At 38.1% G+C, this 13,438-nt stretch overlaps 2 protein-coding genes across 2 annotated transcripts; one reads left to right on the plus strand and one right to left on the minus strand.

Moving 5' to 3' along the window:
• The first annotated feature begins 5,202 nt into the window (after positions 1 to 5,202).
• Positions 5,203 to 6,192, plus strand: LOC137735912 (uncharacterized). The gene has a single exon (XM_068475263.1). It carries the CDS (start codon positions 5,203 to 5,205, stop codon positions 5,926 to 5,928), a length of 726 nt encoding a protein of 241 aa, XP_068331364.1. The 3' UTR covers positions 5,929 to 6,192.
• Positions 6,193 to 6,626: 434 nt separating this feature from the next.
• LOC137738357 (putative leucine-rich repeat receptor-like serine/threonine-protein kinase At2g14440) lies at positions 6,627 to 10,807 on the minus strand. Its single transcript, XM_068477994.1, has 9 exons — positions 10,592 to 10,807; positions 9,898 to 10,429; positions 9,065 to 9,528; positions 8,732 to 8,867; positions 8,536 to 8,607; positions 8,383 to 8,451; positions 8,015 to 8,086; positions 7,131 to 7,202; positions 6,627 to 7,053 (listed from the first exon to the last, which is right to left on the minus strand). The coding sequence occupies exons 1-9, from the start codon at positions 10,665 to 10,667 to the stop codon at positions 7,014 to 7,016; spliced, it is 1,533 nt and encodes a 510-aa protein (XP_068334095.1). The 5' UTR covers positions 10,668 to 10,807; the 3' UTR covers positions 6,627 to 7,013.
• Positions 10,808 to 13,438: the final 2,631 nt, after the last annotated feature.

A 13,438-nucleotide genomic window follows, 5' to 3' on the forward strand; every position in this document is an offset into this window, starting at 1 on the left:
CTCGTGTGCTGAACCTGCATGATGGAGTATTTAAAATGGTCTACTAATCCTCCCTATACGTTAACAGCTGGGCTTTGCATGGAACCAGAGTAAACCTCCTCTTAATCTTTAACTTAATACAGTGGTCTATCATCTCTATATATGCCAATTAATAATTAATGGTCCCCCATTTTTGTACAGTCTTTAGCCTGCCACACTGCTTTGCCTTGGAGTTTTTATTTCTGGCGGTGATTTTTGCATTCCCTTTTTGACCTCTTACGTTTTTTCCTCTTTTTCTAACCATTCGAATTGAATTCATAAGTTAAAGAAGAATCAATTGACAAAATTAAAAATATTTTGTGACCTCAAACAAACGAATTACTCTTGTATTTTTTTTCACCTTTAATCCTTACAAAAATAAGTACGTCTAGAACACCAAAACTTGTGGTCCCCTTTCTCCAAAGTTATACAATCCAATGGGTCACGTATTTCACATGGAATGTGATATCCACACATCCTATTTTACTTCTCACACATTTTTTTTAATTTTCGACCGTCAGATCAGATAAATTGAAGAAAATCAACGGACAAAAATTATCAAAGAATGTGTGAGAAGTAAAATGAGATATGTGGATAGCACATCCATTTCACATTTAGGAAAGGTACTGTGGTCTTGTCATTTTTTAACCTTTCACTCTCGTCTGTCACAACACTATACATAATTGTAACCAGTTGTATGTAAATAGTACTCACTAGCTTTCAATTTCACGAGGCGCATCACAATACACATACGAACATTGTCGGAACCATTCCATAAAAAATATTATGTTGACATGTCATATGACATGCACTTCTCTTTACCTTAATCTTGATTATAGAATCATTTCCCAGTCATCTTGCCACGTCAACATTACTTATGAGGTACATTGTCGCGCCTCGATTTTGAGAGATGCCTATGATCGATATGTGGCAGTAGAACGTGGTGGTACAATAATTACATAGAGTCCACTAGAAATACATCAAATAATAAGCGGAAACAAAATTACAATAAGGGGTAACAATCCTTATTCTCGGGTACACTGCACACACCAGCTACACCCTTGATATCCTATTTCACTAATAACTACATTGACTCTCCAATTAAGAAACCTTGCATCATGGAAACGGTGCACCTTGCAACACAAAAATTCGGATAAGCTGCAAACTTGTGTGAATGACAATAATACAACATATGTGATTATAAATCAATCAATCTTAGTTATAAAACATATCATAAAATCCTTTGCATATATAAAACAATCTTTACTCACAAATCTTGATTGAATCCACTCAGGCTCTTTCATATATATAATAAAATACTAGGGTTAGTAGGCTAGCACAAATCACAACGTTCCGTATTCTAAACATACTTGTGGCATTCTAAGTAGATTTTTGTCCCAGACTTACTCATGACAACAGAAAGAAATGTATAGATATTGGATTCCAGACTTACTCATGGCAACTCAAGTAGAGTTAATGTCCCAGACTTACTCATGGCAACGTAAATTCTAGGCCCATACATACTCATGGCATACCTAAAATGAAGGTATTCGCAGGGGTTTCATATCAACTCATGTAACTAGAAATAAAGATAGAAATCTAGTTCCATACATACTAACGGAACCAGAAAGAAAGTATACAACAATAACAGTTCTTTGTTAGCCTCTCAATTCACAATCATTTCATATATATATATATATATATATATATATATATATATATATCATTTCACAAAACAAATCGATGACCAGGTAATACACGTTTATAATTCCATGTCATATCCACAAAGGATATCAAGATGAGGATTTCCATAGACAAAATACTTATTTTTACATAATATTAAAGTAACTCACCCGAAGTCTAGACGACTACCAACTAGCTAGCACTAAGATCTAAGCACTCAGACCGATCATGCCCAATAAAACACACAAGTCAGACACCAGAATAATTCGAGGCTCGTTGACTAAAAAGTCAATTGTCAGTCAAAGTAGACCCCATTAGGGTCAACAATCCTAGATTCTCAAATCCGGAAGATTTGAAAGTTAAATTTTTATTCCACAAGTTTTCAAAGGTTTGATAATTAATAAATAGCATACTGATAAAATTGTACGACGATCCAATGGTCAGATCGTTGTTACTATGAAAACCAAGCAGTCGTACAATTATACCAAAAATTGAATAATTGAACCATCACATTGAATCTCAACAAAACCTTGAATACGGGCTCAAGACATCGAGCATATTGTTTTGGCCAAAATCCATGTCACTTGTTTCCCAAAAAAAAAAAAATCCATGTCACTTGAGTTTCTCACACTATGCCGTAAGTGGTGGGACTAACTTCGAATTTCACCAAATTTTACAAGCATGTAGAGCTCAACATTAGGAAAAACTTGTATACCTACGACAAAGTCCAAAAGTAGGCGGAAGACATCAAATTTTACCGATAAAGACCTCAGGTGTCGTAATCTTCATGGCATCTATTTGCCTTCTGCAATGCTCCAACAAGGTTGGGACTGGTCGAGTTTTACTGCTGGGATGATTGGCTACAAAACCTAGGTGGTGGCGTCAGTCGCTGTTTAGCCAATTCGCTGAAAAATGAATAGGAATTGCTAGAACCTGTTAAATTTTGTGGCCTTGCGCCGCCATGTGTGGTAGTCTATCAAAGTGATTTTTGGTTGAGTTTTGTAGAGGGAAGTGAGAGCCTCAAATTGGTGGTGGTGGCATCGACTAATTTGTCGGAAATAGCAGGAATTTGTGTCATAATATTCGAAGGGAAACGGGTCGTTAGGTCATGTCGGGCTAGGATATGGGTTTTCGGGTTAACTTTCCTGATTTCGAAACTTTTCAAATTTGGCAAGTTCATAATTTCTAAAACAGGAAACTTACTATTATAGTAAGTGTAAAAAGGCCAAAATGCCCCTCACTTTCAATGCTCATTACTTATTTGTTCGAAACTTACTATTCACGAACGGTTTGTGCCTAATTGCTCATGGAATTGATCTCTACCGTCAATTCTAAACCACCTCCAAACACTAAAGTAAAATTTAAAATGACCAAAACTCTCTTAAAATCATTTTTCCCAAAACTATAAAATAAATAAATTATAAATTTTAAGACATGATATCACAAGCCTAACACCATAAGCTATTTATGATTTTGAGCATATTCAGAGCTACTTATGTAGGAAGCATTTCTAATCATAAACACTTTTACTAAAAGAGGTTTTAGTAGAAATATGTTGAAATTTTTATTAGAATTTGAAGTGCTTCTTGAAAAAAATCTTGAGTAAGGTCAAACTTAGGCTAATTCCTAAAGTTAGGCTAAATCTTGAGTAAGGTCAAACTTATACGTGCCTTGGTAATCAACCTATTATGAAAATATGAGGGAGCTTTAATTGAGGGATATTTTAAATAAGCTTATTCGAGGAATTCTTCCAAAAAATTGTGCTATTTGTCTTACATTTTCTACACATAATCATACTTGTTTAATCTTAATTTTAATCCACACACTTAATTCTCTTTGTTTTCACTTTCACCATGTGTGGCTTGTAATGAAAATGCTAGCATTAATTGATAGACTGCTAAAAGCCTAAAACCAAAAATAATTTGGGCATCACATGATGGTTAATATTGTTTATTAGATTAAGTAAGCACTTTTGACACATAATTGCCCCGCGCCCCCCCAAAAGTCATACAATAAAGACACACCAAACAATATATTATACAAAGAGAGGACAGAGGGAGGACCACTCAACATCTGCAATATTTAATTACCCTTAATAATAATAAGACGAGAAATGTTACGAGATTTTCTCAAATTGAGACTCTCTATAGATTTTTTGTCATCTCATAATTTAATGTCAATTTCAAGGTCAATATTATAAATCATTGTACCAAAAACATGAAGTAGTAGAGAATCTATAAAGAGTCCCGCTTATGAAATAATCTCCTTAACATTTCTCAAATGAGATTTACCCCCCAAATGTTCATTAGCTGTCTTTATTAACCATAACTACCCAAATCTTAAAGGAAGCTTATTAAGCTATTGGGCATGATATCTACCACTTCATAAACCTTTCAAAATTACTGGAAAACCAACCCAAGATGGGCAATTCACATGAAATACCAGGAAGGGCCAAAACCAATCGAAGGGTAGTTTGGTCATAAAATGTATGATTCAGAATTTCACATGGAAGGATATAACTCTCATGTGACCACATGCTTGGGGCCCCTAGCTAACATGTTAATACCTCCCTGTAAGCAGGGGAGTCAAATCTCTCCTTGACTAATCCAAACTCATTAGATTAATTGCCACTAATCTATGAGATAATCCTAATTTAAAGTTTCCTAAACTAAATGTTTCGTTTTTAATTTGAAAAGCAAAAGATCCCCCTCTCAAACTCAAAGATAATCACATGTATCTTGCAAAGTTCAGGATTTACCCTAGTCTACAAGCTAGAAAATAATACAAGACAAAGCATGAACATAATTTAGAATTACAATCCCGAAATCTGATATGTTATATTGTGAGATTATGAATCTAAATTATATGTTTAGCATAATGAATTGCCCAACTCATCAATGTCACAGTGTAATATGTTAGACTGTCTAAGAAAAGAAAACTTCCTCACTTTTTGTATACCTTATGGGTAAATAATTTCTAACACTCCTCTCTTTTTCTCCGGTCGTCGAATTAAATAAACCAAAGGAGAATTCATAGTTCAAAACAAAAGAAAGAGTGCAAACGTAGAAAACGAAAATGCAAAAATCATCTCTTTTCTTTATAATAGCGTAGGTTAAACCCTTATCCAGGAAGTTACTTTTTACTTTTTCTATTCATATTTGGGTTTTAGAAGAACAAAAAAGAAAACAATAGTTAGAATTGCATAATAAACTACGGTTAAACTTTGTTGTCTTTATTAAGTTCCCAAAAAGGTGAAGTTGTCCATGTGCCTGCTTCTATATTCTAAACAGCACCTGAGCTCTCATGTTTCGCCTCCGCCAGACCACCTAACTTTTATAATCTCACCGTCCAAACCATGATTACTAACCCAATTAGCAATCGCAAATCACACAGATTAACAATTTACTCAAACATTAACATTAATAAGGCATCTCTTCCTTCGCTTTATATATCACATACCCTCATGCATTTGCTCAAAAACACTCTTTCACTACCACAAAAATGGGGTCCCTAGAAATTGTTCCGGCAACCCCTATATCTGCCGACTCGATTTTGAGTCCGCGGATTTCATTCTCGGTCGAGTTTCTCGACGATGAGAACTTCATCTCCATCACCCCGAATTCGCACGGCGAAGTACAAGATAAAAAAATGGAGTGTGGTGATCACCAAAAGGTACGTAACCCGGATTTTGAGTTCCTCTCGAGCAATGCGAGCAGCCATGCCATGTTGTCTGCAGATGAGCTATTTTTCGATGGGAAGCTCCTACCCTTTTGGCAAAAGCAGCACGCCGAACAGCTCGCGAAGCTCAACCTCAAGACCAAGGATGTCGAGGGAGATGAGAATGAGGAGGTGGTAAACAAGGAGGAGAGCCGAGGGAGTTGGTTTGTGGACGACGATCCATCTCCGAGGCCACCTAAGTGCACAGTTTTGTGGAAGGAGCTACTAAGATTGAAGAAGCAACGCGCTTCATCATTGTCCCCGTCTTCCTCATCCTCGTCTTCCTCTTCTTCCTCGAACTTGTCGGCGGATGTAGCTACGAGGACGGATCAAGAGAAGGAAGGGAACAAAGAGAAGTATATGAAGAGGATAAAGAAAGGGTTGGAAAGAACAAGATCAGCAAGCATAAGAATAAGGCCAATGGTAAATGTGCCAATTTGCACACAGGTGAAGAGCAGTGCCTTCCCACCTTTGTTTCCTCTCAGAAAAGGAAGAGTGCTAGAGAGGTAGAGATGTTGGTCCGATCTGCAGGATTAATTGTCCAATGCGAGAATTTTACCGTGCTCCGGTACTGTATGACATGCACCAGATAAGATGTGCGGCTAAGAATCCAACAACTAAGGATCCCGGTGCTTACCTCGTCCAAGAAGTTCATTGTTTTCTCAATTTTCTCAATATTTTTTTTATTTCATTTGAAATTTCTGTCTCATGTTTAGAGTGTTGATTATGTTGGATTTGAAAAAATCATAATGTAAATGCTAACTTTTCTAGTATTTTGCCACAATATTAACCAAAATTTGTTTGATTTATTTATTTATTTGCCTTGATGTATTGTCCAAAAAGTACGTACATTATCTGCCAACTGGCTCTCCCAAATAAGTGGGTAGGAAAGTGAGAAGACATTGCACATCTGTAACTCAGTCGGTCCAACATGTGAGCCATTGCAGCATTTGGAATCTGATTTTTGAATTATTTTTAGCATATGAAGAAGGGGAATAGGACCACATTGATAGGATTCTTTTGAGCATGGTTTGAATGTAATAGAGATTCGAATTCCAATTCTAATTTATGGGGAGAGAGATTCAAACTTATGTGTAACGAGATGGGCACATTGCCAGTTGGCCTAACGCATATCTGTAAATGTAATAGGGACATTTGACTACAACCATAAGAAGAAATTGAGGTAGAATGCCAACCATAGACCCAAGTAAAAAAAAATCAACACCAATCACTTCACAACAAATAACATTTACAAACAATACAATGTGTAGATTTGAAAGGAAAAATGTGTATTAACGAATAAGAAAAATTAATATGGACGACTTAACAACATCGACTAATTACACAAAGAACACGACAAATCAACGTGACCATATATGAACAATCGGGTACAAAAATGTAGAGTAAAATTTCACTGAAGATCTCAAACTCCACCAAAGCTAAAGAAACATAGGCACGAGAGCTTTCGACCGCAGATCCAAAGAGCTGGCAAAGGGAAAATTTGCAGTCCAAATTTTGGAGAGCTCTTTATGTTGAGAGTTTGGATCAAGTTTCTTGGAAAAAATATTTACCTTTGAATGCATAATACTAGCTGTTCAAGTAGGCGGTGGCGCTGAAAAAGAATTTCCAGACGTCCTGAAACGCAAGGAAAAACAATCAGCTTAAGGTGCAATGTAAGGTTTGAGCGGTAAGACTAGTGAAATTTCAACTACCTTAGGTCCAGACCAGATTTTCCAACAAGGCTATCAGGAACTTCACCAGTCAAACAATTGTTTTGTAAGAAACTGAAAGAGACGTGGAAGCGAGTTAGGACTCAGAAACATCAAGTATCACGGCAGAATCAACGCATGTGCAAGATGAAAGAAAGGGAAAAAAAAGAAGATAGTTTGCCGAGCTGTGCTGTTATCTAACAGCATTGTGAGCGTAAAAATCGGCATAAAATCTGAATTATCCAACAACAAGAAAAAAAAAAGATCTAGAATATCTTCCATAAGGATTGAACAAGGTATCGTTCGGTTAAATATCTACATCTGAAACCATAACAATATGCCTGCATAAGTTCATAACATTTTAGTCCTATATACTGAGATAAATGTGCTGTGCGTGCATATATTTCCGAAATTGGTGAGAATCCTTTGTCGAATCACAAGGTTTAGACCATGATACACTTCTAATGGTATTTGCTTCTGACCAACAAGACAGACAGAACATGTGGACGCCCTAAAGTATTCGTCTGTAACATACAGCATGCCGAACATGCAAATTTTTGTAGCAGCCATTCAGATTCAAATGCTTTAAAAAGTAGGTGTTTCCAATGAGAGGTCTGTAATGGGGTTATACCATAAGTTGAACTCTAATCCATAGAGTTCACAAATCAGTCACAATTAACTTTTTCGACAAATAAATTAAAATGCTAACATTTCCGTAATTGAACAGTATAGAATATAAAATTGTTTGAGCTTAAACTAATAATAAAACCAAATTCTTCTCATCCATTTTTCTATACAAATAGACATTTTAGAAACTGCGAGTAAAAATCTCAAACTGATACCAAGAAAGAACAAAAAACAGACTTTGACTGTTTGACATCACTTACAGTTCATGCAAGCTATCAATGCTCCCGAGCGATGAGGGGATATTTCCACTGAAATGATTGTCTTCCAAGTGCCTTAAATGAGGGAAAAAGAAAAATTGGATAAGAGAAAGCCATTTCACGCAACAAGGAGACTCGGAATATTCAGATGAGACAATCAATGCAATGTGAAAGTAGCACAAAACCGCTAAAATAGATTATTTATCACTTAATCGCAGGTCCACAAGCAGTATAGTTTCAGCCATTGACTTCCAGAATACCATTTATAGTGGCCAATGCTTCCATATCCATAATGTGTTTCATTGTAAGTTTAAGAATAAAATGATGAAGAAGCAGGGGCAAAAGGTGGAAAGTAAATAGTTACAACTTACAATTTCTCCAGTAACTTCAATGAACTTAGATCGGGAATAGGCCCTGTAAATTTATTCTTCCCAAGCAAGCTGCCAGAAGTGTGAAATCTTCAATCAAGCATTCAACAAACACTTGTGAACAAACTAAATACAGTTAAATTTTCAGAAACCTACATATTAGACAATGCGGTCATATTGGCAATTCTAGGTGATAGCGATCCTGAAAGGCCCATACTAGTCAAATTTCTGTACGCATGAGGAAATAGATGTAAGTTTTGGCCATGTTGAGATGAAATAAAGAAAGGGAAGTAGACTATAAGCAATACCCAAATCAAGCAATGAAAAATGATTACGACAAGTTTCAACTCACAAAGAGACCACACGAACCCGAGGGCCTGAAGAGCATGTAATGCCCGTCCATGAGTACTGACGGGGCAAACAAGGATCACCACTCCAGCCAGGTGGAGGGTTCTGAAGACTTTGTTTTACTCCTTGCAAAGCAATAACTGTGATAAGAAAATGGCCACTCCCATTATGATTTCAGAATTGATATCACTAAAATGAATGCCATGGAGTCTTACATCAAGCCTATGCACAAATGGCATCTAAACTTTGCAATTTGAGCAGGCGTAGGTACAAAGTTCTAATATGGGTTAGTTCAAAACTAAAATATAATCCCAATAACATCAAAAGATAAGCATACCATCTCTAGTAAGGGTTGTTCCTCCAAGGGGCAGAACATCAAACATCTCGCCAGCATTAATCAGAGCACCACCAATTGACCTCCCAGAAGGGGTCATAGTAATCCTAGTAGAACCAGAAAGTGGCCACTGCGTCGCATATACAACAAGCCCTCCTGGCTTCACATCCAAATCCTTGTAATACTGTACACCATTGATGCTAATGTTGATCACCCTTGACCCCAAGGAGTCCCCTGATGCAAAGTACAGAGCTATGTAGTAATTCGATTCAGGAACCGACCCAGGAGGCCAATCCAATTCCATGGCCTCAGCTTGCCCTGTCGTCAATTCGCTTTCAAAAACTTTCGAAGGGGGCATATTCCACATGCCAGAAACTGACGCATTTGAGTTACTCACATTGATCGGAATCAGCGGATTGAGCTCTTCAAATGGCACCCAAAAACGATCAAATTGGTCATCAGGGTATCTGAAAATATCCCAATTTCAGATTCTAAAATCTTTACAAATTTGACTTCAAAGTCACTTAATACACAAAATTTTGAACTTAAACAAAAGATAAGGGAGCATTTTTGCTCACCATCGCATTGATTGTCGTTGGAAGAATGCAAATTTATCTATAAACTACACAAAATGCAAAATTTAAACGCGCAATCAATGGGGTGGTAAAAAAACATTCATCGGATTGTGCCCTCCAAATGGCTCCCAAAACCGATCGAATTCCTAATCTGGTATCTGATGATAACCCAATTTTGGATTCTAAACTAACTCAAATTTTGACTTCAAAGTCACTGAATTTACGGATTCTACAAGTTAAAACAAAGAGAAGGGCGCGTACCGAATGATGGGTCCGGTGTACCCAAATCCGTTTCGGGCGACCAAGCTGAGGCCGTGCGACTTAAAGTCGGTGGAGTTGTAAAGCGAGTCTTCGAGTATCACAAACTCCAGGGCGGATATAAACGGGTCGGATTCGGTGTAATTGTTCGACCCGAGGCACACGCTCATGGTCTTGCCCTGGGCGAGAAAGACCCCCTCGTAGTATGACGACATGCCGTTAGCGTAGTCCTCGGTGGTGTTAACGACGGCCCAGAAAGTGCCGTCCACAATCTGGTCGAACACCGGCGGCGAGTCGCTGCCGTAGTAGTAGTAGGTGGTCCGGACCATGTACTTTGCATTGCGGTAGACGTGGACGGTGTAGCAGAACTTGCGGTGGGGATAGTTCGGGAACGATCGCGCGGTGGAGAGGATGGGGACGAGGCCCGGGGTCGTTAAGTTCCGCGAGGTCCCACCCGATACAAAGCCGGTGTCCGGCAGCCATTCGCGGCCGTCGATTTCGGATTTGACGGCGGCGCCGCAGTTGATTAGAGTACCTGTTCGAAAATTAAAAAAATTTAAAATTAGAACGCGAGCATCGAACCCCAAAATCAATTGGCAAATAGAAAATAAATATTATATTATATAATTACTATACAGGACTTGACATTTCCAAATTAAACTTTGAGGAATGCAATGTTTATTGCTAAAGGGCTTACCTCTGGGGAGGGAAAGGGAGAGGGAGAGGGGGAGGAGGGAGAGCAGGAGGAGGAGGGGGAGGAGGGAGAGAGACATGGTGGAGGGAGAGGCATGAGAGGGTGAGGAGAGAGAGAATGGAACGGTTTTGGTTGGGTGAGTGAGCTAAGCAAGGAAGGAGTAGGAGGAGAAAGAGAGAGAGAGAGAGTTGAGGTGGAGTCGACAGTGGAGAAGGTGGAGTTAGGGGAGGGGAAAGGTATTTCGGTTGGGTAAGCGCGGGAAAACGAGGGCTGGGTGGGTCAGAGTTGGTAGTTTGACTGCTAAAGTAACTAATTTTAATCATAATTTGGTGGGGTAGGTTGGTGTGTGGGGTACCACTTATAAACGAAATGAAGGCCCGACCCACCAGAAGGAATTAACGAATAGAACCGTAAACAAGTGAAGCAAATCAGACCAACTCAAAAGCCCAACAGTAAACTGCAGAGCCGAACACAAATTGAAGATTAATGAAATTAAATCGGCTTAAGGTAAACTAGCCTTCAAACACGCGTTCACATACGTACAGAAGATATTTTTGGAATAACAGCATGCTACGCAAGACTTACACGTTTTAAATGTATTTATATTTGTAAATTGACAAAAGGAAAATCAAATATTTGAAGTAAATGAATAATCTTATATCATGCTAGAAAAACCCCTCATAAACCAATTAAAGCAGCTAAATTCATATAATAAAATCGGTATCTATAGAATTTACATTAAGAATAGAGAAAATAATATTTAATAAACAATTGATTGAATCATGTTATTGCTAGCCCATTGTGAGGCTAAGCCCACCGCCCCTCCCCCTTAGTGTAGATAATATCGTTTGTTAAAAAAATAATCATTTGACAACTAATTTAATCACATTATTATCTACGTGCGAAAGACCTTTTTTATAACCGGCATTACACGCCTCTTAAGATGTTTTGAACGCGTTTAAAAATAGAGAAAATAATATTTAATAAACAACTGATTGAATCACATTATTGCTAGGTTATTGTAAGGCTAAACCCACCCCCTCCCTCTTAATGTATATAATCTTGTTTGTTAAAAAAAAAAAAAACAATCATTTGACAACTAATTTAATGTAATTTAATCACATTATTATCTGCGAGTGAAAGAGCTTTTTTATAACTGGCATTACACACCTCTTAAGATGTTTTGAACGTGTTTAAAAATAGAGAAAATAATATTTAATAAACAACTGATTGAATCAAATTATTGCTAGCCCATTGTGAGGCTAAGCCCACCCCTCTCCCTTAGTGTAGATAATATCGTTTGTTAAAAAAAAAATCATTTGACAACGAATTTGATCACATTATTATTCGCGTGCGAAAGACTTTTTTTTATAACCAGCATTACATGTCTCTTAAGATGTTTTGAACGTGTTTAAAATAAAGAAAATAATATTTAATAAACAATTGATTGAATCACATTATTGTTAACCCATTGTAAGGCTAAGCCCGCTGACACACCCCGACCGAGATCAGGGAGTGCTGGCCGTCACACGAAGGTAACGTAGCCATGTGCGCGTGCGGAAGCTATTAAGATAGTAATATAAAAGTACGAATAATTAAAAACTAGCATACAAGTACTAAAACAAGTGCTAGCGTATGTGAGACACACTTTCAGAGCAAGTCTACAGCAGTCAAAAAGGAAAGATGCGACATAAATACACCCGAAGGTGACCCTACAATAGTGAGTGTCTGTCAGAAATGTCGGGACGCCCTCTGGGAAAAACCACCGAACTTGCTAGACCACTAGAACCTAGAGGGGCGCAAAAACAAAAGCGTGAGTGGGCAAAAACAAAGCTCTTTGAAAACTCTTTAGCAAAATACATTATAACCCCTCGCCGTAAAACCTGTATACTTCCCAGAAAATGAACATATATACGTATGTATAGATATGCCAATCATGCTCCAAAATATGCCATTCATGCTCGAGAATATGCCACATCAGAATCTCATAATAAATGTAAATGCTCAAGCGTAATTCACATCAATAACATATAATCTGGCAGTCGGGAGTCACCTAATGTGACCTGTACGGCTGTATATATAGAGCTCCAATCTCAACTCAATAACTGAATCTGCACACGAGTCGGAACCACCTAACGTGGTCTGTACGACAGGCTTGGTGTAATATATAGATATGCTCTAGTGCTACGATCACGTGAAGCTGTGCGATAAATCGCGGGTCACCTACGAGTCGGAACCACCTAATGTGGTATGTACGACAGGCTGTGCACCTAACTTGGATCCAAGGCGAGCATGCGGTGCGGGAGGTGAACATACACGTGAAGGCTATGCCCCTAACTCTGGGCGGGAGCACTAACACCGGGGGTGCAGATTATGAGCTCTCTAAGCATCTCAAACTACTACTGCATACAAACATGAATACCACTTACCTGGCACTTACCTGTGCGTCCACAACACCAATACACATATATAAATTTATGCCGCTACTAATGCATGTGATGATGCATAAGTGATAATAACAAAGTGCATGGCATAAATCAATTACTCTTTTTAATCTATTTCTGGGAATTTAAATGTATATAGGTATATACGGAAAACAAAAGCCCACTCACTGATAAGTGGAAGGGTCGTAGCCCCCCTGCCTCGAGTGTGTACGCTCGTCCTCGGAATACGTATCACCTATACGCGCAAAAGCTACGAAAACGTTAATTTAAAAGCACTTAACCAACTTCTCGTAATAACTTCTCATACATTGCTCAAAATGGACAATTGAATATACCAACGTGCTCTACACAACCTCAGGATCACAACCATATTTTTAGAATATTTTTCCTTCGCCGCACGCGCCCC

This window comes from Pyrus communis, chromosome 6, assembly GCF_963583255.1.
Source record: "Pyrus communis chromosome 6, drPyrComm1.1, whole genome shotgun sequence".
Classification (NCBI taxonomy): domain Eukaryota; kingdom Viridiplantae; phylum Streptophyta; class Magnoliopsida; order Rosales; family Rosaceae; genus Pyrus; species Pyrus communis.

Coding starts and splice junctions, on each gene's coding strand:
- LOC137735912 (XM_068475263.1), top strand. CDS start 5,203: ATGGGGTCCCTAGAAATTGTTCCGGCAACCCCTATATCTGCCGACTCG.
- LOC137738357 (XM_068477994.1), bottom strand. CDS start 10,667: ATGTCTCTCTCCCTCCTCCCCCTCCTCCTCCTGCTCTCCCTCCTCCCC. Junction 8,868..9,064: donor AACAACCCTTACTAGAGATG/GTATGCTTATCT, acceptor TTCTTATCACAG/TTATTGCTTTGCAAGGAGTA. Junction 8,608..8,731: donor CGGGTTCGTGTGGTCTCTTT/GTGAGTTGAAAC, acceptor TCATGCGTACAG/AAATTTGACTAGTATGGGCC.